The sequence below is a fragment of the Acanthopagrus latus genome, chromosome 16 (assembly GCF_904848185.1).
Source record: "Acanthopagrus latus isolate v.2019 chromosome 16, fAcaLat1.1, whole genome shotgun sequence".
NCBI classification, from domain to species: domain Eukaryota; kingdom Metazoa; phylum Chordata; class Actinopteri; order Spariformes; family Sparidae; genus Acanthopagrus; species Acanthopagrus latus.
Window position 1 is genome coordinate 5,633,356 of NC_051054.1, and position 18,395 is coordinate 5,651,750.

The 18,395-nt window shown below is 45.0% G+C and overlaps 1 protein-coding gene across 5 annotated transcripts in view; it reads right to left on the bottom strand.

Annotated features, from left to right (window-relative positions):
• The window catches only part of actn1 (actinin, alpha 1), a 52,909-nt gene extending 35,972 nt beyond the window's left edge, over positions 1-16,937 (bottom strand). For 2 of the 5 annotated variants that reach the window (XM_037125558.1, XM_037125561.1), the window contains exon 1: positions 16,491-16,935. In XM_037125558.1, the coding sequence (XP_036981453.1) occupies positions 16,491-16,589 (99 nt within the window). In that variant the 5' untranslated portion in view covers positions 16,590-16,935. Of the gene's footprint in view, positions 1-16,490 lie in introns of all 5 variants that reach the window. The other 3 variants (XM_037125557.1, XM_037125559.1, XM_037125560.1) reach the window with 2 other exon arrangements.
• Positions 16,938-18,395: the final 1,458 nt, after the last annotated feature.

Sequence of the window (18,395 nt, forward strand, 5' to 3'; positions counted from 1 at the left end):
TGAGGCTGGTGGAGGTGAAGGAGGGCGGTACGGACCAAGTGGAACCACTCCACCTTCTCACCGCAGCTGGTCCAGTTAGTTGAGCTGTTTGAGATGTTTAACCACTCATGCCAATATGATATATGTCAATATTTATGTTTTCACATGGTTTGCTGATTTGTCAGCAGGATTACATTAAAAAAAAAATACAGACTGGAGTTCCACAAAACTCTGAAGAAGGATGAGTCTCAGCCCAGAACAGACCCCATTAACTTCTCACCGATTTAGAATCAAATATTCATAAATCTGTAGACAAAAAAATGAAGAAAAAATCCATTTGATTCACAGTAATGATGCAGTGAATACAAAAGGGTAGATTCAAGAAGCTGTTAGCGTGACTTTTCTTTCTTTCTCTTATTTGCATGCATTGTTTGTTGTCCTAATCTCAGTTCAGACCAGATGACGCACGCACACACACACACAGACACACACAGTATCACAGCAGCATCTCCCCCGGCCCACCAGAGAAGAGGAAATGTTCCTTCCTCCAGCCTGCAGCCATGATGGAGTGCGACAGTCTCTCAGGTGCGGCGTTCATCCAGCCAGGCACTCAAACAGGCTGTTTCTGCAAACTGCCAACTCAGCACAGTCATCCCATTACACTTATCTATCGCCTTGGCTGCCGCTTCAGCACACACACACGTGTGCACGAGTGTGAGTGCGTGCAAGCAAATGCTCCCCGGAGCATGAACACGAAAAAAAAATATGCTAACACAGTAACACACGTTCAGCCTGTCTGCATACAGTTTGTGCACAAGTGAATGCAGGTACACACACCATGTATGCAAGCACACACACACACACACACTTCAGCACGTGCACACATGCATGCGCACACTCTCCACAGTTTAAGCGCGTGCTGACGGAGCAGTGAGCCGGCCAAAACGTACAGATTGACAAAGAATAGCAGCCATTGTGACCGGTCCACTGATATTTACTCTCCTGTGGCCCAAAGCAGCCCTGATGCATATTCATGTGTGTGTGTGTGTGTCTGTGTGTGTGTGTGTGTGTGTGTGTGTGCCTGGGTCTGTTACAATGCGAAGTCAAAGAGTGGCAATAGCTCTTTCCTCAGCCGACTTCATTTAACAAAGAGTGGCTCATCTGTGAAAAATGCCGCAGAGCACCTAACACTGGGCGGTTGCTATGACAACCAGAAAAGCCTGGAGACCCACAAACAAACAGCTTGGACCGCGCAGAGGCTCTTGAAAAGCCCACGTCCACGGATCCTGCGAGCGCTCGCCGGGATCCAACATGTTAGCTCACACGTGTGTGTTCACACACACCCCCCCACGCAACACATCCGCAAAAAAACATCTGTGACGGTGAGAGATCGGTGAGTGATTTCCTCAGCCGGTCACCTGGACCTTGAATTCAATGACTTCCAAGGGATGGTTTGGTAGAACTTCTAGATCAAGTAATCTTGCTAAAATCATCAGATATCCGTCTATATTTGCTGCATGTTTACTGTTCAACCGTCTGACAGTCTGAGCTACCTCTTAAATCAAAATGTTTCATCTAAGACACACGATCAGCTTCAAAAACAGTGTTCCTTATCACAAGATTTAGCAAGACAACACTATCAAAAGCAGTAAAAATGACCTCTGCTCCACCAGCAACAATATAAAACATTATAACTTAATAATGAGGAAGTGTTCTTCATTTTTAATCACTTTCAGGTTTGGTCTCATGAGCCGACTTCCCTATACAGGAGGTATCGACGGAAGGACAAAATGCACCGTTGTCTTGGATAAAATTGGGTATTTCTCTTGGTTTGGGATAATGTCAGTGCACAACTCAACAAAATATATTATAAATGTCCAGCAGACAGTTTAATAAAGAATTCTTACATAGCATATCTTTAAATTATATATTGATGATGGAAGATGAAATTGTTGCTTTGAAAGTACTTTCATAGCAACACGTTCATCTAAAAAACAAAAAACTCTCAACTCTATACGTCTTCTCTGTCAAGGACTTTCAAGCCCCAGTGATGTCGGATCACATCTCTCCCATTAAGCTTCCATATTTGGTGAGAACAAAACCCGAGACGTCCGTGTTATGACACAAGTCTAACTGAGCCTGACAAAGGTTGATGCAGCATTTCTGATGATCTCACAGCACACAAATTGGATGCAAATCCGTGTGCAGATGCTATTCAAATAGAGCCCAGGCATCAAAGAGGCCATGCTGAGCAACAAGTCATTGAAAAGCGCAGTGTGAGCATGTATCTTCTCCCCGCTTCAGCGGCTCAGAGCTGAAGTGTCCCACCGCACAAAGGCCGGTCTGTCCAGGATCCTGCTGTCTGTACTGTATGTGTCCACACTGGAGCTCCAGCTCAGCTTTACGGTGCTGAGACCAAATGTTGACTGAGGTACACACAGATACAGATCAGACTACTGTATGTCCAGTGTTAATATACCTGAACAGGGTTTGTAATGAAATTTTCAAGCTTTTAAGCATTTTCAAGGTACCTAAACCAAAGACTCTTGAAGCCATTATCATCACATCTGGATTGGTACTTCAAATGCAACTACAAAAATAGTTTACAGAACTTTTTTTTTAACTTTACCAGCTACACAATCGTCAACACCATTGAGTGATGTAGTTTATGTTCAGGCATCAAGTGTTTCTCAGTGAGAAAATTCAAATTCAACTGAAGAGGCAAAAGAACACACATTCTTTACTCAAGTACAAACACAGATACGTTGAAGTCTGAAGTCTTGTGATGTTGGGAAGGTGCCGTGAAATGACACAACAAGTCAAAACAATTGATAATCCCCCTCAAATGCATGATTTGTACTTTTACAAACCCTGTTTAAGCAAAGTCTACAGAAAGTCTTCTGATAAGAATGTTGTTTATTAGACATCGTGCTCTGTAAACAGGAAATATCAATGTATTTAATTAGAACAATATTTAAAATGGACAGAGGCATCTGCATGTTTGAGGGACAAGGAATTTCCTCTTTCCTCTTCACTCGACGGGAGTGAAGCTGTTATCTCAGCGACTCAGCGCAGCCGTAACTCCTGAGTCATGCCTGAGCTGTTGTGCTCTCTGACAACAGCGAGAAGCCAATCCAAACAGAGCGATGGGAAGTACAGTGGCCCTCTTCACCCGAGTCATAACACAGTAGTCATGAGTCAGCTGCAGCTCGGTTTGCCCGCAGCGGCCGCGGGGCGGGAAGCGTGCGGCCCGGTCGTGGTGCCGCTTTGTGCCGGAGCAGCGTTTTTCTCTGCTGACCGTCACCTGACTCAGAAATGCTGAGCAGGGAGGAGTTACAGTGTACTCGAACAAAGGACGCTTACAACACATCCACACATCAACTGTACTGTATGTGTCCCGTTCAGGCTATTGTACATATTATATGCTACTTTTCTATCCCACCAGTGGATGTAAACAGAAGGACAGATGCTACATTATGAGTCACTGCCTGTACTTTGTTTATTATAAAGTGCACAAAGAAAACACTTAAAAACACTTCGACAGGACACCTGACATATATTTTATACCTGCAGTGGTGGCATGCATTAAAGTACTTTTACTCAAGAGCAGTATTTAAGTTTGAGTTACTTTAAACTTCCTCTCGGCTACATTTTGGAGGCAAATATTGTACTTTTTACTCCACTACATTTATTTGTTAGCTTTATTTATTAGTTACTTTGCAGATGACACACTGCCGATACTCTGTCGAACCACGGTATAATTTCCTTTAACTTGTACTTTTAATTTGAGTATTTGTACACGATATCTGTACTTTTACTCAAGTGTACTTCTGGGTAAGTCTTAAAACTCTGTACATCTGTACAACATTAAGCAGCAGGTAGCTACGAACATACATCAGCACTAGGAATGGGGCAAAATATCAATACAGGAACATAATGCGATACTTCTTGAGATGCGATACGAAATACGCTGGTGCAATATCAATATTTTTATTAAAACACGTGGCACATTGGAATGACAGCATACGTGAACATGGACAAATTGAACTCAGTGTGTGGGACAATGAGACACTAAGCTCAGACTCTGGATAGATACATTGTGCTTCCACTTTCACTTTTTAGGATTTTTTTGTATTTTTCAATTCAACAGATATGGAGATGTATCATTAGACAATTGTCGTGCAATATAACAATTATGTCAGACTCAGCGTTTTTGCTTCATTAGCAGATACATCATAGATACATGTGACTCATCATGATTGTTTGTGGTTTCTCACTTCTTCTCTCTATTGTTTGATATCCAGTTTCATTCTGACAAACAGTGAACTGGTGGTTTAATTCACACGGACATTGCTTCCCTCATCTTTTACTTTTGAAGTTGGAAAAACCGGTTTGCACACAAAGTGTCTGGTAAAAATTAGGTTTTGTATCTCAGAAGTGACATTTAGTTGTGTTCTTTATCATCTATCTATATTTTGAATACGTATCCACTGGAGCATATCGAAGTGTTCACATCCTTGGCTCCAACATGTTTTTGTTTTGGAAAGTCCAACTCGATCTGATATGCAGAAAATGAAAACATATTCTGCGTGTGTGTGTGTGTGTGTGTGTGTGTGTGTGTGTGTGTGTGTGTGTGTGTGTGTGTGTGTGTGTGTGTGGGCAGGCAGAGTGAATGGTGGGCAGCCACAGTTGTTTACACGTAGGATCCTTTTCAGAACCAAACACACAAAAATGAAGCTTCCTGATCATCAGTTCCACATGTGAGTCAAAGAGAGAAGTTTTGGTTCTGTGAATAAAGTGGACATGAAAGCCGGTTTCAGGAAAGACAAGTATTTATAAAAAAAAAGGTAGAACATAAACTGAAACCTTGATCACGAGTTACTCAGCTGAGGTTCAGCTGCTGCTTGACTGCCTCTGACCTATCAAACATCTACTCAGAGTAACGTACACATGCAATGAATGCAAATAATCAATTAAACTGCCACATTTTGAAAAAGAAGAAGAATGCAAGAAATAAAAGTTGCAGTGTCTCTCCACAATGATTCTTTCAGTGTTACAGGAGTTTAATGCTGGATAGTGGACTGCTTTTACAAACACCTGGCGCCTACGTTACCCACAATGCAAATTAGCTCCTCACTGGAGGCAATTTATCAGATTACCTGCAGCTTCCTCTGGAGCCCCCACAACACTTTATACGACTTGTTTCTACATCTTCAGCAGACTTGTAAAAACACTTTAATGTGTGAGATTGGTCATCCTTTCATGAGCCCAGGCTACGTCACAACTTCGTCAAAATACGTCTCCTGTTTTCACTGTTTTGACTGAGTGTGTGTCAGCCTGACACCAGAGTTATTTATTGATGCCAGCAGACCGTACAGATGGTGTTGCAGGACATCAGAGGTAAACAGGGACAGCTTCACCCCAACAAGACTTCACTCGGAATATGACTGACAGCAGCAACATAACATTAGGTTTTGAAAGGGGAACTGCATTTTATATTGGACAAAGTCAAATCGTGCGGTCATCTATGTTTCTGCTCAGGGGTTTTTTTTCGAGCTCGGGGGTTGTAATTACGACGGGCAAGAAAAAGGGAAGGAGGAAGAAGGAGAGGACCATGAGAACGGTTCAAGGAGGATGTGCACACACATCTGCAGAGCTCATCACATCCTTTTGAATTTCAATATTTTCGAAGTGACCACAGCTGCAAACAAACTGCACAATCGGCGGCTTTGACTGCTGCTGTTTCGCCCTCCTTCCCTCCCCGCCTGTGTCCTTCCACCAGCCTCAGCACCTGCCAGCACTTCACACACAGCTCAAACCACTCTGCTGCCCCGCCGCTCTGCCAAGGGCTCTCCACCACACACCGACAAGCTGCCGGCCGGCTCTCCCCTTGTGCTGGGTTACCGGGGGGCGGGGCTGTCGAGGGGAGGTGTCCGTTACAACTTGTAATGAGATCTGTCGTGAGCACTTCACAGCGGCTGCTGTTGTTGTTTACTGTCGCAAATGAGGGGACGTCGGGGAGCATGCGGGGTAATCCTGCAGCAGGGAAACAAAGGTGGGACAGTAGCACAAGTGGGGGGAGAGAGATGTCGGGCAATGTTTGCTGCAGCTGCACATTTTAATTGTGCACACTGTATCACAGAGTCATCAGCGCGTAATGCAACTTGCCTGCAGGGAATCAACTTTAACTGACCATGAGCGCGAGTGGACCAGAGGATCGATAGCAGCCACTGATTGAAATTCAGACGTTCAATACTTGTCCCACTTTAGAAAAGTGGAAGAGTGCAGCAGAACAAATAGCCTCTGGCCTCACATTTCACAACAACACACTCTGTTCGAGGACGCACAGATAGATAGATTGATCTATTCCCAACGTTATTGTCAATGTAGGTCCACAGGAGCGCTGGAGATCTCCTCTCCATGCTCTCTTGTGTTAACAGTCACACTAAATGCTCCCTCTTTCCTGTAACATCAGCCACCTCGGAAGGCTGACTCCATTTCGAATTAGATTTAATTGCCTTCAGTGTAAATAAAAACCCCCAGAAACATCCTGTCGTCACACACAGAGCAAATAATAGTGACGCACCACCCTGTGCACAGTGGGGCTTCAAGATAAGGCCGGGGAGAGTTTCAACACGCTAAAACTAGACCTAAAGCAAGGACAAAACTTTTTATTTAAGTCCACCAACACCCACTCAGCCACATTGTGCAGAAGAGAGTAGATGGTGGAGAGAAACAGCTAAAAAGACACAGAGAGTGGAATGAGAAGTCACGATATTTTATACTGTTATTATTAAAGATCTTGCTCTTGCAGTTCTAAAGTCCTGCAGTAAACTTCAGTCCTCCAGGGAAAAACACATGTGCCACACGAGAAGTGACGTGCTGATAGAGTTTTCAGCTGATTTTGGGGTGAACAGCAGAAGAAGAGCCGGGTTGTTAGTGTGAGCAGACAAATACTGTGCTGAACACACGTGTGACAGTCAGGCCGGTCGGCCCGCGCCAAAGAGAAAGAGGCAGCTTCCAGTAACTGCCGGCACATTTGCATTCTGTGCGTCCAGAGCTTGCTAGGCGATTATTAAGCTCACATTCAGGAACATCATCGTCAGAGGGGATGTAAACTCTGCAGCTTCACTGTGAGGTCATGCGGCCACCAGGGCTAACATTAAGCTAACTGGTGACAGGCAGTTAAACACAGGGTTGTCACATTTTACTCGAAATTTTGGACATACGTTCCAGCTGGGGGAGAAAAGTTCATAAAGCCAGCTGCTGGTTAGCTTAGCTTAGCACAAGGGCCAGAAACAGGTGGAAACAGCTGTCCAAAGGTAACGAATCCACCTACCAGCACATCAATGCTCATTACATCCTATCTGTTTGATCCATGCAAAAACATTAAGCATAAAAATGGCAATATACCGTTCTATGGGGGGGTATTACTATTTCTTGGCCGGGAGCGGTAACTTCCTGGTCTCTGTTGGTTGCATGAAAATAGTCTGGGCTAACCGGTTCCCTCTGTTTTCAGTCTTCATGCTAAGTGAATCTAAGCAGCTGCCTGTTGTAGCCTAATATTAAACAGACAGATGTGGTACACATTGCCTATTTTGATCGTCACCAGAGTGTGAACGCTCATATTTCTAAAAATATTCAACTTTTGCTTTAAATTCAGAAGACGTGCTGTGTGTTCTGTTGATTTAAAGTTCAGTAGGTTTGATGCTGTTGCAGGAGGGAAACACCCCGAGGCTGCTTAAAGGGTCATTTGATAGCTCACGCACCACCCTGGCCCAGTGATGATAAATTATTGACTCCAGGTTGACAATGTGACAAAGGATGGCCTCCTGAACACGCTCTCTTTGTTCAGAGACCTGAAAGCCCCTCTGTCTGAGCTCCTTCTTCCACTCGCTGCCTCCTCCCCTCCTTCCCCACTCCTCTCCTTTTCTCTCTCCCTCTCTCCCCTGGAGCTCCACCCACACAGCTACTGAATGGATAGGTGTGCCCGCTGCCTGCTTTTAAAACAGTATCTCTTTACTCAAAGCTGCTTTCACTTACATGAGACGCACGGCAGCTGCTCCTGTGAGGGGAGGCTTATGGTCTAATACACTCACATGTTCATAGACTCTCCGTTCGCAGCACTGTACGAACCCCCCTCGGCTTCAAAGGGAGGCTTCGCCGCAAGCACATGCACTCGAGTACGCATGTGGTTTGATTAATAGCATTAGCGGAGGAAAAACCCGGCTACATCCTTCCCATGTGGTGCGGGAAAATTCCTCAGAAACATGCAGACGCGTCGCCTATAAACCTCCTCCGGGTGCTATTGAAGACATGTGACCGTAAGCGAGTAGTGGTTCCAGACATGGCCGAGCATCGCGCACTCTTGGCTCAACAGGAAATGCACCTTGACCCCAAATCCCATGGTGGATGTGGAATCTAAAAAGCTTGACGTCTGGGGTCTGAAAATCTGCCGCCGAGCTGCAACTATAACACTAACCTCCGGTCTGTGCGAGGTGATGTGGCAGAAACTAGGAGGCAAAGCAGACCCATTCAACCCCCGTGAAAAAGTCGTTAAAATTCATTCCACAATCGGCCTCGAAAACTGTTTTAATGGCCTATAACCGAGAGCTTGGAGACAATTTCTGCATTCTAAATTTGGAGCATGAGCCTGAGAAAATAAGCTATGCAAGAATTTGCATCACGGCCCTGGCATTTGGGAGCCGTTCAGATAAGAGCCCGGTAATTGCTCACATTTGACTTTTCAAACAGTGACTTCTAAAAAAGAGGAGAAAAAAAAATGAGATGCCATGTTCAGCTTGATGAGGGAGAATTAGCCTTCACCTTCCTGAAACAAATAAAGGAGAAACTGTTCAGGGGGGAGAAACTGCAAGTTAAGCATGAAAATGTTTCCAGACCATGAAAGGATGCAGAGTTTTGCTTAGGTTCAACCTTCTCTGTTCAGACGTACAGAGCAGGGATCTGCTTTCTCAATCATTGGCACTGATGCAGGTATTAGACGGAAGAAAGTGGTATTGCAAAACACAGAAGGAGATGCAGTCCGCAAAGGGAACAGGAAGAATAGAGTCTGTGTCTCAAACTTGTAGCGCTTGATTTCTGAATTGTGTCAAATGAAAAACAACCTGCGAGCATTTAAGAAACCGGTGAGGTGGTAAGTCTATGATGTGGCTTATTATTCTGGAAACATACAAGCTAGTTAGATTTGGTAATTATCACCTGAAGTTGAAGAAATAACAGATTTAACATTATGTTATGTCGCCACTCACCGCTGGGTTACCTCCTTCCGAGGCCTGAAAACTTTCTCCAAAGCTCCCCGACCGCTAGCTGCACCATTAACAAAGCTAACTAGCAATAACTCACATACGTCTTGCAGATGTCAGCGCAAGTTAACCTTGGAAAGTCGTAGCATTGGGAACGTTTGCTAATTGGGAAGATGTTCGCCGTCTTTGCCAATTAGCGAACACTCCCCGTAATACGTCTACCCAGCGTAACTTCTGTTCATCATATCAAGATCGAGATATTTGGTCATAAAGATCCATATTATTAATATTTACATTTTTAAGTGCTTTTGACGAGTCTTCAAAATATTGAGATGAATAGTATCATGTGTCATGATATGGCCTTAAATATACTGCAGTATTATTTTCATGTTATATGTTATTGAGGGGAACATAAACTTCTCTGCCGAATGTTAGTGTCAATCCATCCAAACGTTTTTGAGATATTTAATTCAAAAGCAGAAATGTCATGTCATCAGGGTTCATCCCCTGGGAACCATGACCGTCTGTACAAAATCTAATGGCAATCCATCCAACAGCTGTTGGGATACTTGAGTCTGGACTGAGGTGCCGGACCAAGCAACCACTGTTGTCATCCCTAGAGCCACATCACTAATATGTCTAACATACAGATTAGCTTGTTAGCACAGTGGTAAAGCTGCTGTTCATCTTTGTCCGAGGTTGATCTATGTGGGCTGCCCCATTGACCTTTCTTGGGTAAACACTGACACCAGTTCACCAACAAGAGTCTCAGTAACACTGCACCTGAGAACCAAACCCCCTCCCTCAAACGTGGAGTCAGGTTATGTAAGAGTCAGTCGACAGAGGTCGGTATCTTCTGACATACCATTCATCAAGACAGCAGCTTCAGGCTGTAATGAGTAGACGGTTCTCTCCCGACTGAAAGCTTCTCATCAGTGGCAGATGACGAGATGATTCTGTTAATTACGAAACGTGCACAACCAAACTCTGACCGTGTTCACGCGGGATTGGCTTACAGCCCCAGAGACAAAGAAGAAGGAGGTAGGATGAGGAGAGAAGTCGGTAGAAAAGTGAGCTTATTGGTTGCGAGTCAAAGGTTTGAACTCCAGCAGGAAACAAAAACACGTTCAAAACCGAAGAATCGTCTTTGGTGGACAGTTCCTGAACTATAAACACAGTTTGACTCAACCTCTGATCGTACCCCCAAGCTGAGCCGGGTGCACTAACATAAAACCTCCTGCGACAGGGCGAGTGGATGACTGGATGCTCCTGGGTCCTCTCAGCTGGGGTGTCAGCCTGTGACCCCATCAATCAGGACAAACGAGACAGGGCCCCGACAGCGTGACCGGGCCGGGATGATTGGTTCGCTGGGGAGCTCCTGTTGGGATTTATAGCCCAGCTGCGTTAACCACGACAGCGAGCGGACGCTGGATTATCAGCACCCAGGAGAATGCCAGACTTCTACTACATTATCTAAGATTTCCTATTATTTCAAAGAGAAGGCAGCTCCCCTGATGGATGACTAAGTGACTGAGAAATGAACACTGAGCCGTCACCTGCCGAGAAACAGACAGAACAGACAGTTGCTCACTTCCCCTGAAGCATCTTTGAATCATTTAGTGTTGGCATCTGATACAGCTCACAGCTTTCTTTAGAGGAATAAAAAATATGCTCATTCACTGTCATGTTGAGAGTAAGTTGAGATGTTATCTTAGCTTAGCAAAAAGACTGAAAACAGGGGGAACTGCTAGCTCGGCTCTGTCCACAGGCAACAAATCTGGCTACGAGCATCTTGAAAACTCACATAATATAACTGTTTGTTTAATATGTAGAAAAATAGATATATAAAAGTAACATTTTTAACTGAATTAAAGGTGCAGTGCATACAAATTTTTAGTTTAAAACATTCAAACAGTGCATCTATGTATTGTGTCTGCTGAGATTCACATGCTAACACGTGTCCAGTGGTCCAAAGCTCCTGCAAGCAGCGTTAACACCAAGACTCCCTCTGGTGTCTGGCTAGCTGCACGGCTAACTGAGCTAACAAGCTACCAGCAGCAGCAGCAGTTAGCAGACATTACCAGTCGGAATTCAACAGGTAGCCGATTCTTACATATTGCACTTTTAAAGATAAAAAAAGCATGTGATCACAATGATTGGAGGCGGAGGAGAATTGATAGAGGAAGTAATTAGATTAATACATACGTCGCACTACATTGTGCAAACATTTTTTAGATAAAGCCAGGCTGCAGAGTTTATGCTAAGCATTTAGCGTGCAAACGTGAGGGTGGTCTTGATCTTCTTGTGTAAATCTTGCAAATTTCCCGAGTGTCCAACAACTGCTTTTATGAAAACAACATGTGCAGAATAACATTTTTTAAAAACCTGAACAACTGGGCGTTTACCGAAGGCTCTGAAAGCTTTCGATCACACTTCTTATATAACTAGAAATATCTTACATGTGAAGGTTTTCAGGGGATTTCAGCATTTTAAGGAAGAGAAACTACAGTGTTACTGCCACACCGAACCTTTTTGAAACTTTCCCAGAGGACCTGAACTGATGACCTTCAGATGATTACTGTACTGCTACAATCGCCGTGTACGTGCATGATAATAACTGCATGTGAGTCTAATCAGGGTCTCAATGTCAGGCCGCGGGATGGAAAACATCACATGACACGGCCCGTTTATTGAATATGGAAAAAAAACAAAAAAAACAAAGTGACACTCTTCAGCACGCTCATGTTTTTATGTAGTGAAAAGAAGCAACATTTCAGCACATAGCGCCTTTATCAGTGTGGAGAGCAGCGCCGGCCACCACAGAGAGAGAGAGAGAGAGAGAATTCACTCTTTTGACATTCCCTGCTTTGTCACCATCCGTCTGTGGCGCTCTTCTCCTTTTGTTAAAAAGAGGGCTGCGCAAGGTGCATCATGGGAACAGAGGAATCTGATGACAGGAAGCATTCTGTGAGGTGGCCGGAGCTGACATTACACATCCTATTATGCAATCGAGCCAACAGCTGCCTTTGGGGAACAAAACATGTAACTTCTTTATTGGCTTCTTACTAGAAGTGAAACGTCACACGGCCATTCATGCTGCTGAGTCAGTTTCCTGAACCTCGAGGCTTTATCTGATCACTGAAATACTTCTAGGCAGAGAAAAGGAAATAAATGTAATCTTGATGCAGTTACAGGCTGTACTATTTTCTCCAGACGCAGAGAAATGTCATTTTACAGTAGATGTGGGTCAGGAAGCTCAGTCCGGACGCCTGATGCAGCCACTGCCCCGCCCTGGCAGTGCTGATTAGTCAAAGTGGGGAGTGTGAAGGAATGATGACAGATTCGCTTCGTGGGCAATTCCTGTATGTCTGTCACGCATACAGACAAGTTCTCGCACAGCCTACTGGCCTGCAGGGGCGACTAATTAAGTCTTACGTCACGATTCGTCAACATGTGTTGACCAACACACTGCTGCTGCTGCTGCTGCTGCTGCTGCTGCTGCTGATTACACTCCACAAGGAAAAATCCATTAACTCAGTCAGTAGGTCATATGGAAAGATGTGTATCCGATATCCCCTTGTTGTTGTTGTTGTTGTTGTTGTTGTTGTTAGTGTTGTTGTTGTTGTTCCTAAAGTGTCATGATGCATGTTGCTCCAGAACCATCATGTCAACCTAACAAAAAGCAACATATATGGTATCTAGAGCAAGCAGTCATGGCTAAAGGGGTTGAGAGCAGGATTATTTTACAATTCTTTACAGTTTTCTGTCACCATTTGGTTAGATTTAGGGGACAAAAGTACTTATATACGTTTAGGAAACATGAATACTCAGGTTTAGGGATTGAAGATACTTACTGCAGTCTGCACTCTACTGCAGTCATGGGCCTGAAACAATAACTCCAACACGGAAATATCAGATCAGATTGCGCTGAAGAGACGCGCCAAACATTTCATAATTAACATTTTTGTTGTGTGGTCCATATCTGTCAGCGCTGAAGAATCTGAGACGCCACGAAATGAGATAAAAGTTTTTTGGGCCAAAATGTGAACAAGTCAAGAAATCAGTTGATCTCATCTGTGACCTGGCTTGTACAGTCGGAGCAGGGGAATGTGGGTGTGAGCACAGAGGTTTGGGGTGTGGGAGATGGGGAAGTGCGAGGCAGGAGGCGGGAGGTTTCACAGGCAGGGCCTGATCGAAGCAGCTCATATCCTTATAAGGGAAAACCTGGACAAATTAGCTGCGGCAGTTAACACCTGAGCTCCACCTTCCAGCTATGAAAACAACAGGAAAGAGACCGAAAATCTGATGACGTGTGTTTGGTTCAGCTTGTTTGTTAAAACACATAAACTCTTGTGTTGTTTCGCTGGAAATATGTGGGTGCTGTGGCTTTAAGTCACATCTGGCACAGCGTACCTGAGACACCTGGGTCTGCCGAGACATTAAGATGCCGAGATAAGAGGAAACCAGCGCCCTCACAGTCAGGGGGTCACGTTAAGACTTGCACCTGGACTCAAAATATTTTAAGCAATCTCTGACATGCCGGGCTCGTCTATTGCAAAATAGAGTCAAAGTTCCAAACCTGCGCAACCTCTTCTCTGCTTTTTTATCTCTAGTTCCAGATCTCCAGCTTTAACACTTGTTTTTGTCTCTGGGAGCCGAGCAGGATCACTGTGGTGATTAAATATTTGCTGTTCACTCATCACTTCTTAACATATGAAAGGTCTTCAGGCTATAGAGAAGTAAAACAACACACTGGGAAGAAAACTGAACAATTGCGAGCGATTGTATTCCAGCTACATGTGTATGGATACTTCTGCTTCTGATCTGCACGAGCAAAAAACAACTACTGCTAATGCCTTCCTGTTTTTCTTCATGTTTTTGGCTCTTTATATATGTATTTTTGTACGCAAACCTGGAAGCTAGCATCGTCCCGGTTCCCTCGACAGAAAGACTGTAGGATTTTTTTCAACTGGATTTGGATTACTGCAGAAAATTTGTGGCAAACATAGTTTTATGCACAACAGTCTTCCCAGATGAACACCGCTTCTATGATTTCTGAAGCATAAACGAAACTGCCAGAAGTAAAAGGCGATAAGGCTATAAACAAAGTTCATCACGGTCACATGACTTCAACGTCACCACTACAAGGGTCTTACCACACTATAGTTTACACACTTTACAACAAACTGATCCATCTACAAGTCGGAAAGCTCAAGTTAGAATACTTTCTAGTCTGTACGAGTCTCCATGTTCGGCGTGATGCGTTCAGGTCCCCGGTATTTTAATGTCACAGAGCAAAACATGAGAATATCTTGTTTGTTGTCATTATAAGACCTTATTTTAGGCATTTAACCAAAAACATTTGACCAAAAGCCACATTTCCGGGCCCAGCGGCACACTTTTTCAGCACCTGTACCTTGTTTGAATGGACCAACCATCAATCTTAAAGGCTCAGGACGCATAAAACAGGCCAGAAGGTTAAACTTCTCACAAAGAGTAATAGTCATTTGCTTGATGAGAAACAATCAGCCAAACACCAGAGGCTTCTACATTATCTGTTCATCAGCAGCAGCAGCGGCAGCAGGGCTGATTGCTGAGGCCTGGAGGGAGTTTGTGTGTGTGTGTGACTGTAAACTACACTGGAGCACAGAGGTGCACGCTGTCATCCCATTCAGCCTATAATTGTGTGTAGCCTGATCCCAACATAACCACTTATCACGGCTCTGTGCGGAGAGCAAGACATGAATAAAACATCCTCCCCTGCTCTCTGCAGGATGATGATGATGAGATCAATGAGGGTCACGCAGCGCCCAGAAACGTCTGGGTCACCAGAGAGAAACTATTTCTCCATGACATAACAAGACTAAACTGTCAGGTGCAAACTTTCTCTTTTATTGGGCGAGACAGTTTTCCATACTTAAAGGCAGGAAAGCAGCAGCAGCAGCAGGGGATGTGTCCTCTGCTGACTTGTGTTCACACCTGACATCAACCCCACTGCATACCTCGCCTCCTTTATTTCCTCTAATTCGACCGGTAGCAGCCTGTAGAGGATGACATAATCCAGGAAGCCAGAAGCCTGGAGAGCGACGGCAGAGCGAGAAAGAAAGAAACTTGGGGGGGAAAAAGTTTTCCAGCGGCAGCGAGAGGGGCCGATTATTACCATTTTTGGGCACGCTCGCTCCCATGCAAGCCCAGCCCAAACCACAGCGCTTACTCAGATTCCACAGCGCTTTTTCTTCCCCGTTTTCAAAAGCAGAGGGGACGAGTACGGGGAGCGGTGGAGGAGAAGTTAACACCCCTTCTCGAAACACAGGCCATTCATACTCATGGCTGGAGAGGGAGCAGCAGCTGTGAGACGCGTGTGGACGATCTGAGCTCGTTAAGGCGATATATGGACGTCTCGGCGCGCACGAAGAGGCCGTGGGGCTCATATGGTGAAGCGGTAATCTATACAGACATGTGATTAATAAACTCCCTTCAACAAACAACTTGGAAAACAAGCGCACATACACGCATCGGCTCTAAAAGTCGGAGCAGAACCCGTGCGTAAAAGTCGGCGTCATGGAGGGGACGCGAAACGGTGGGTTCACCCCCCCTCCACACACACACACACACACACACGCACACTCCATCCCCCGGTTGTTTTAAGCATGGCCTAATCCACGTCGCATCATCAGCCAGATGACAGGAGGGGCCAGTCACACACCATATGCAGTCAAGCGCATGGCTGACATCTGTTGCGCTGGGAAAGGTGCGCGCCCCGTCCAGTTTTTAATTGTTTTTCTTCCCCCTTTACACTCCCCCTCCTCCCCTCACCCTCCTCCACCTCTCCCCCTCTTCTTGCTGCATAAAAAAAAAAAAAATAATGGCTGGGCCTCCTCCTGCTCCTTCATTTAATTCATAACGCCATGCAGGATAAGCTCAAGTAAAGTGTGTTGCCAGATCTGGAAGGCGAGAAAAAAGTTTGTGAGCAGAAACAAAAAATAATAATCACTTTTTTTTAAAAAAGCCGCGCAGGTGATTTACCAACGCGATCATCAGTTTTATAATTCAACTCAACAGCTGCCGGTTCTGACTCAATCTGCTGCCAAAGAAGTCGCCATAATTCAAGCGTGATGGTTGAACTAATAATCAGAAGGCAAATCAGCTTTCGTTGTGATCACCGTCATCACCAGGCAGCAGCAGCAGCAGCAGCAGCAGCAGCACTTCCGCACCTTTCCACCGGAGCTAGAAGGAAGTCAGTCTCACCTTTCTCTGCTGCTTCTCCCATGCAGGATCCAGGAGCAGATCCCGATCCCAGTCATCCTCCTGGGGCATGTAGTCTTCGTCTCCATCATACTGATCCATATCGTATCTATACAGCTTTATTTATATATATATATGTATATTCAGACGCTGCTCTCGTGTGTCCCCCGGTCCTCGGCGAGGTGATGATGTCTCACAGCTCGGTTTAGTCTCCGCCACGCATTCAAGACGGTGTGTGGATGAAATTAACGGTCCACCCCCGGCTTCCCTCTCTCTCTCTCTCTCTCTCTCTCTCTCTCTCTCTCTCTCTCTCTCTCTGTTTGTGTATGTGTGTGTCTCTCTCTCTCTCTTTCAGCCTTCCAACTCTGCCTCTTTTCTCTCTCTCTCTCTATCTGCTCTGGTTTCTGCCCAGCAGGAGCACGCAGCGGCAGGCAGGCAGGCAGTAGGCAGGTCCAGTGGCGACGGAAGACAGACGCAAAAAACTTTGCCTCAGACAAATTGAATCGATAGCCGACCGAGGGATCTGATTGGAGGCCTCCGGGCGCGCAAGGCCCGCCTCCTCGAAGCGGATTGGTGGATTCCCCCGTCAGTGCGGAGGCTTTATACCCGAGGTTGACTGCATAGGTTGATCCGAGCGTCTGACTGTGTGAGTAATCAGAGTAAGAGGAGTGTAACGCGTTACTCCACAAGTTGTAACTTTATACTCCCAGTCAGTATTTGTGAATACTTAAAGATGTAAATGAAATGTTGTGAGGTGAAAAGCAGAAGAGTTAAATTGTACATTTTTATTGTGGTGTTGCCAGAAGTGGAGGTGGAGGGATTCAGCGTCACCACAGCGTGAAAATAACAAAAATAACAAAACTATTAAAAACCAAAACAATGCTTAAAGTACCGAAAGTAAAAGCACTCATGATGCAGAGTGGACCATTTTCAGATTGATTTGTATTATGGGCCTATTACTGGATTCTAATTATTGTGTGTTATTCATGTGTTCATCCACTTTAAAGGATCAATGCACCCAAAAATGAAAAATCAGTCATTATCTAGTCGACCACACGACAATGGAAAGATGGATTAAGTTTCGTATTCTGCAAAACTTGAAACAAAAACAAGACATAAATCCAGAAGTGGTTACACTCCGTCACAGCGTACAACATGATGTCATTGTGCATCCAAACACATAATATATAATGGAGACTTTCTGCCAGCACTGACAGGTTTTCCATGCAGGACTTGTTCTTGTAGTGGAGTATTTTTCACAGTGCTTTTACTCAAGTAGCATAAAGGATCTGGACTTCGTGCAGCCCACTGTAACCTGCACTGTGCAGTTTGCAGTGCACTTGCATTCATTGAGAAAAGAGAGGTGAGTCATGACGCAGCTCCTCCTGTAAACATGTGAAGCTCAGGCCAGGTCTGTCTGCCTTGTAAGGTAAAGTGACTCCCTCTCCTCTCCCTCGCCCTGTCACACACACACACACACACACACACACACACACACACACACACATTCACAGTCACACACAAGCACAGAGAGCACAGAGAGCAGGAAAGATGCCGACACGGGATAGCCCCGACAGGAGGAGAAAGTGGAGCTCTCTTCCATATATGGACAAACTTCCAACGGTAAATGTTTGGGAAAGTGATGTCACGGCCGGAGAGCCGGCTGCCAGCTCACTGCTGGTCCCCGTGTGGAGGAAGCAGTCTGCAGCTCCTGTGTGGAGCAGAGGCAGCCCGGTGCCGGTGATGAGAGTCTGGGATAAACCAGAAGCAAAAGTAGCTGACTGCAGCTGGTGGGAGATGCAGTGTGTTAATTAGACACTTTTTCATTAGCTAATTATCCCACAGTCTTTTTTAAAAACAGAGAGATTCATTCAGATCACATTTAAATTACCAAAGAAAACTAATGGT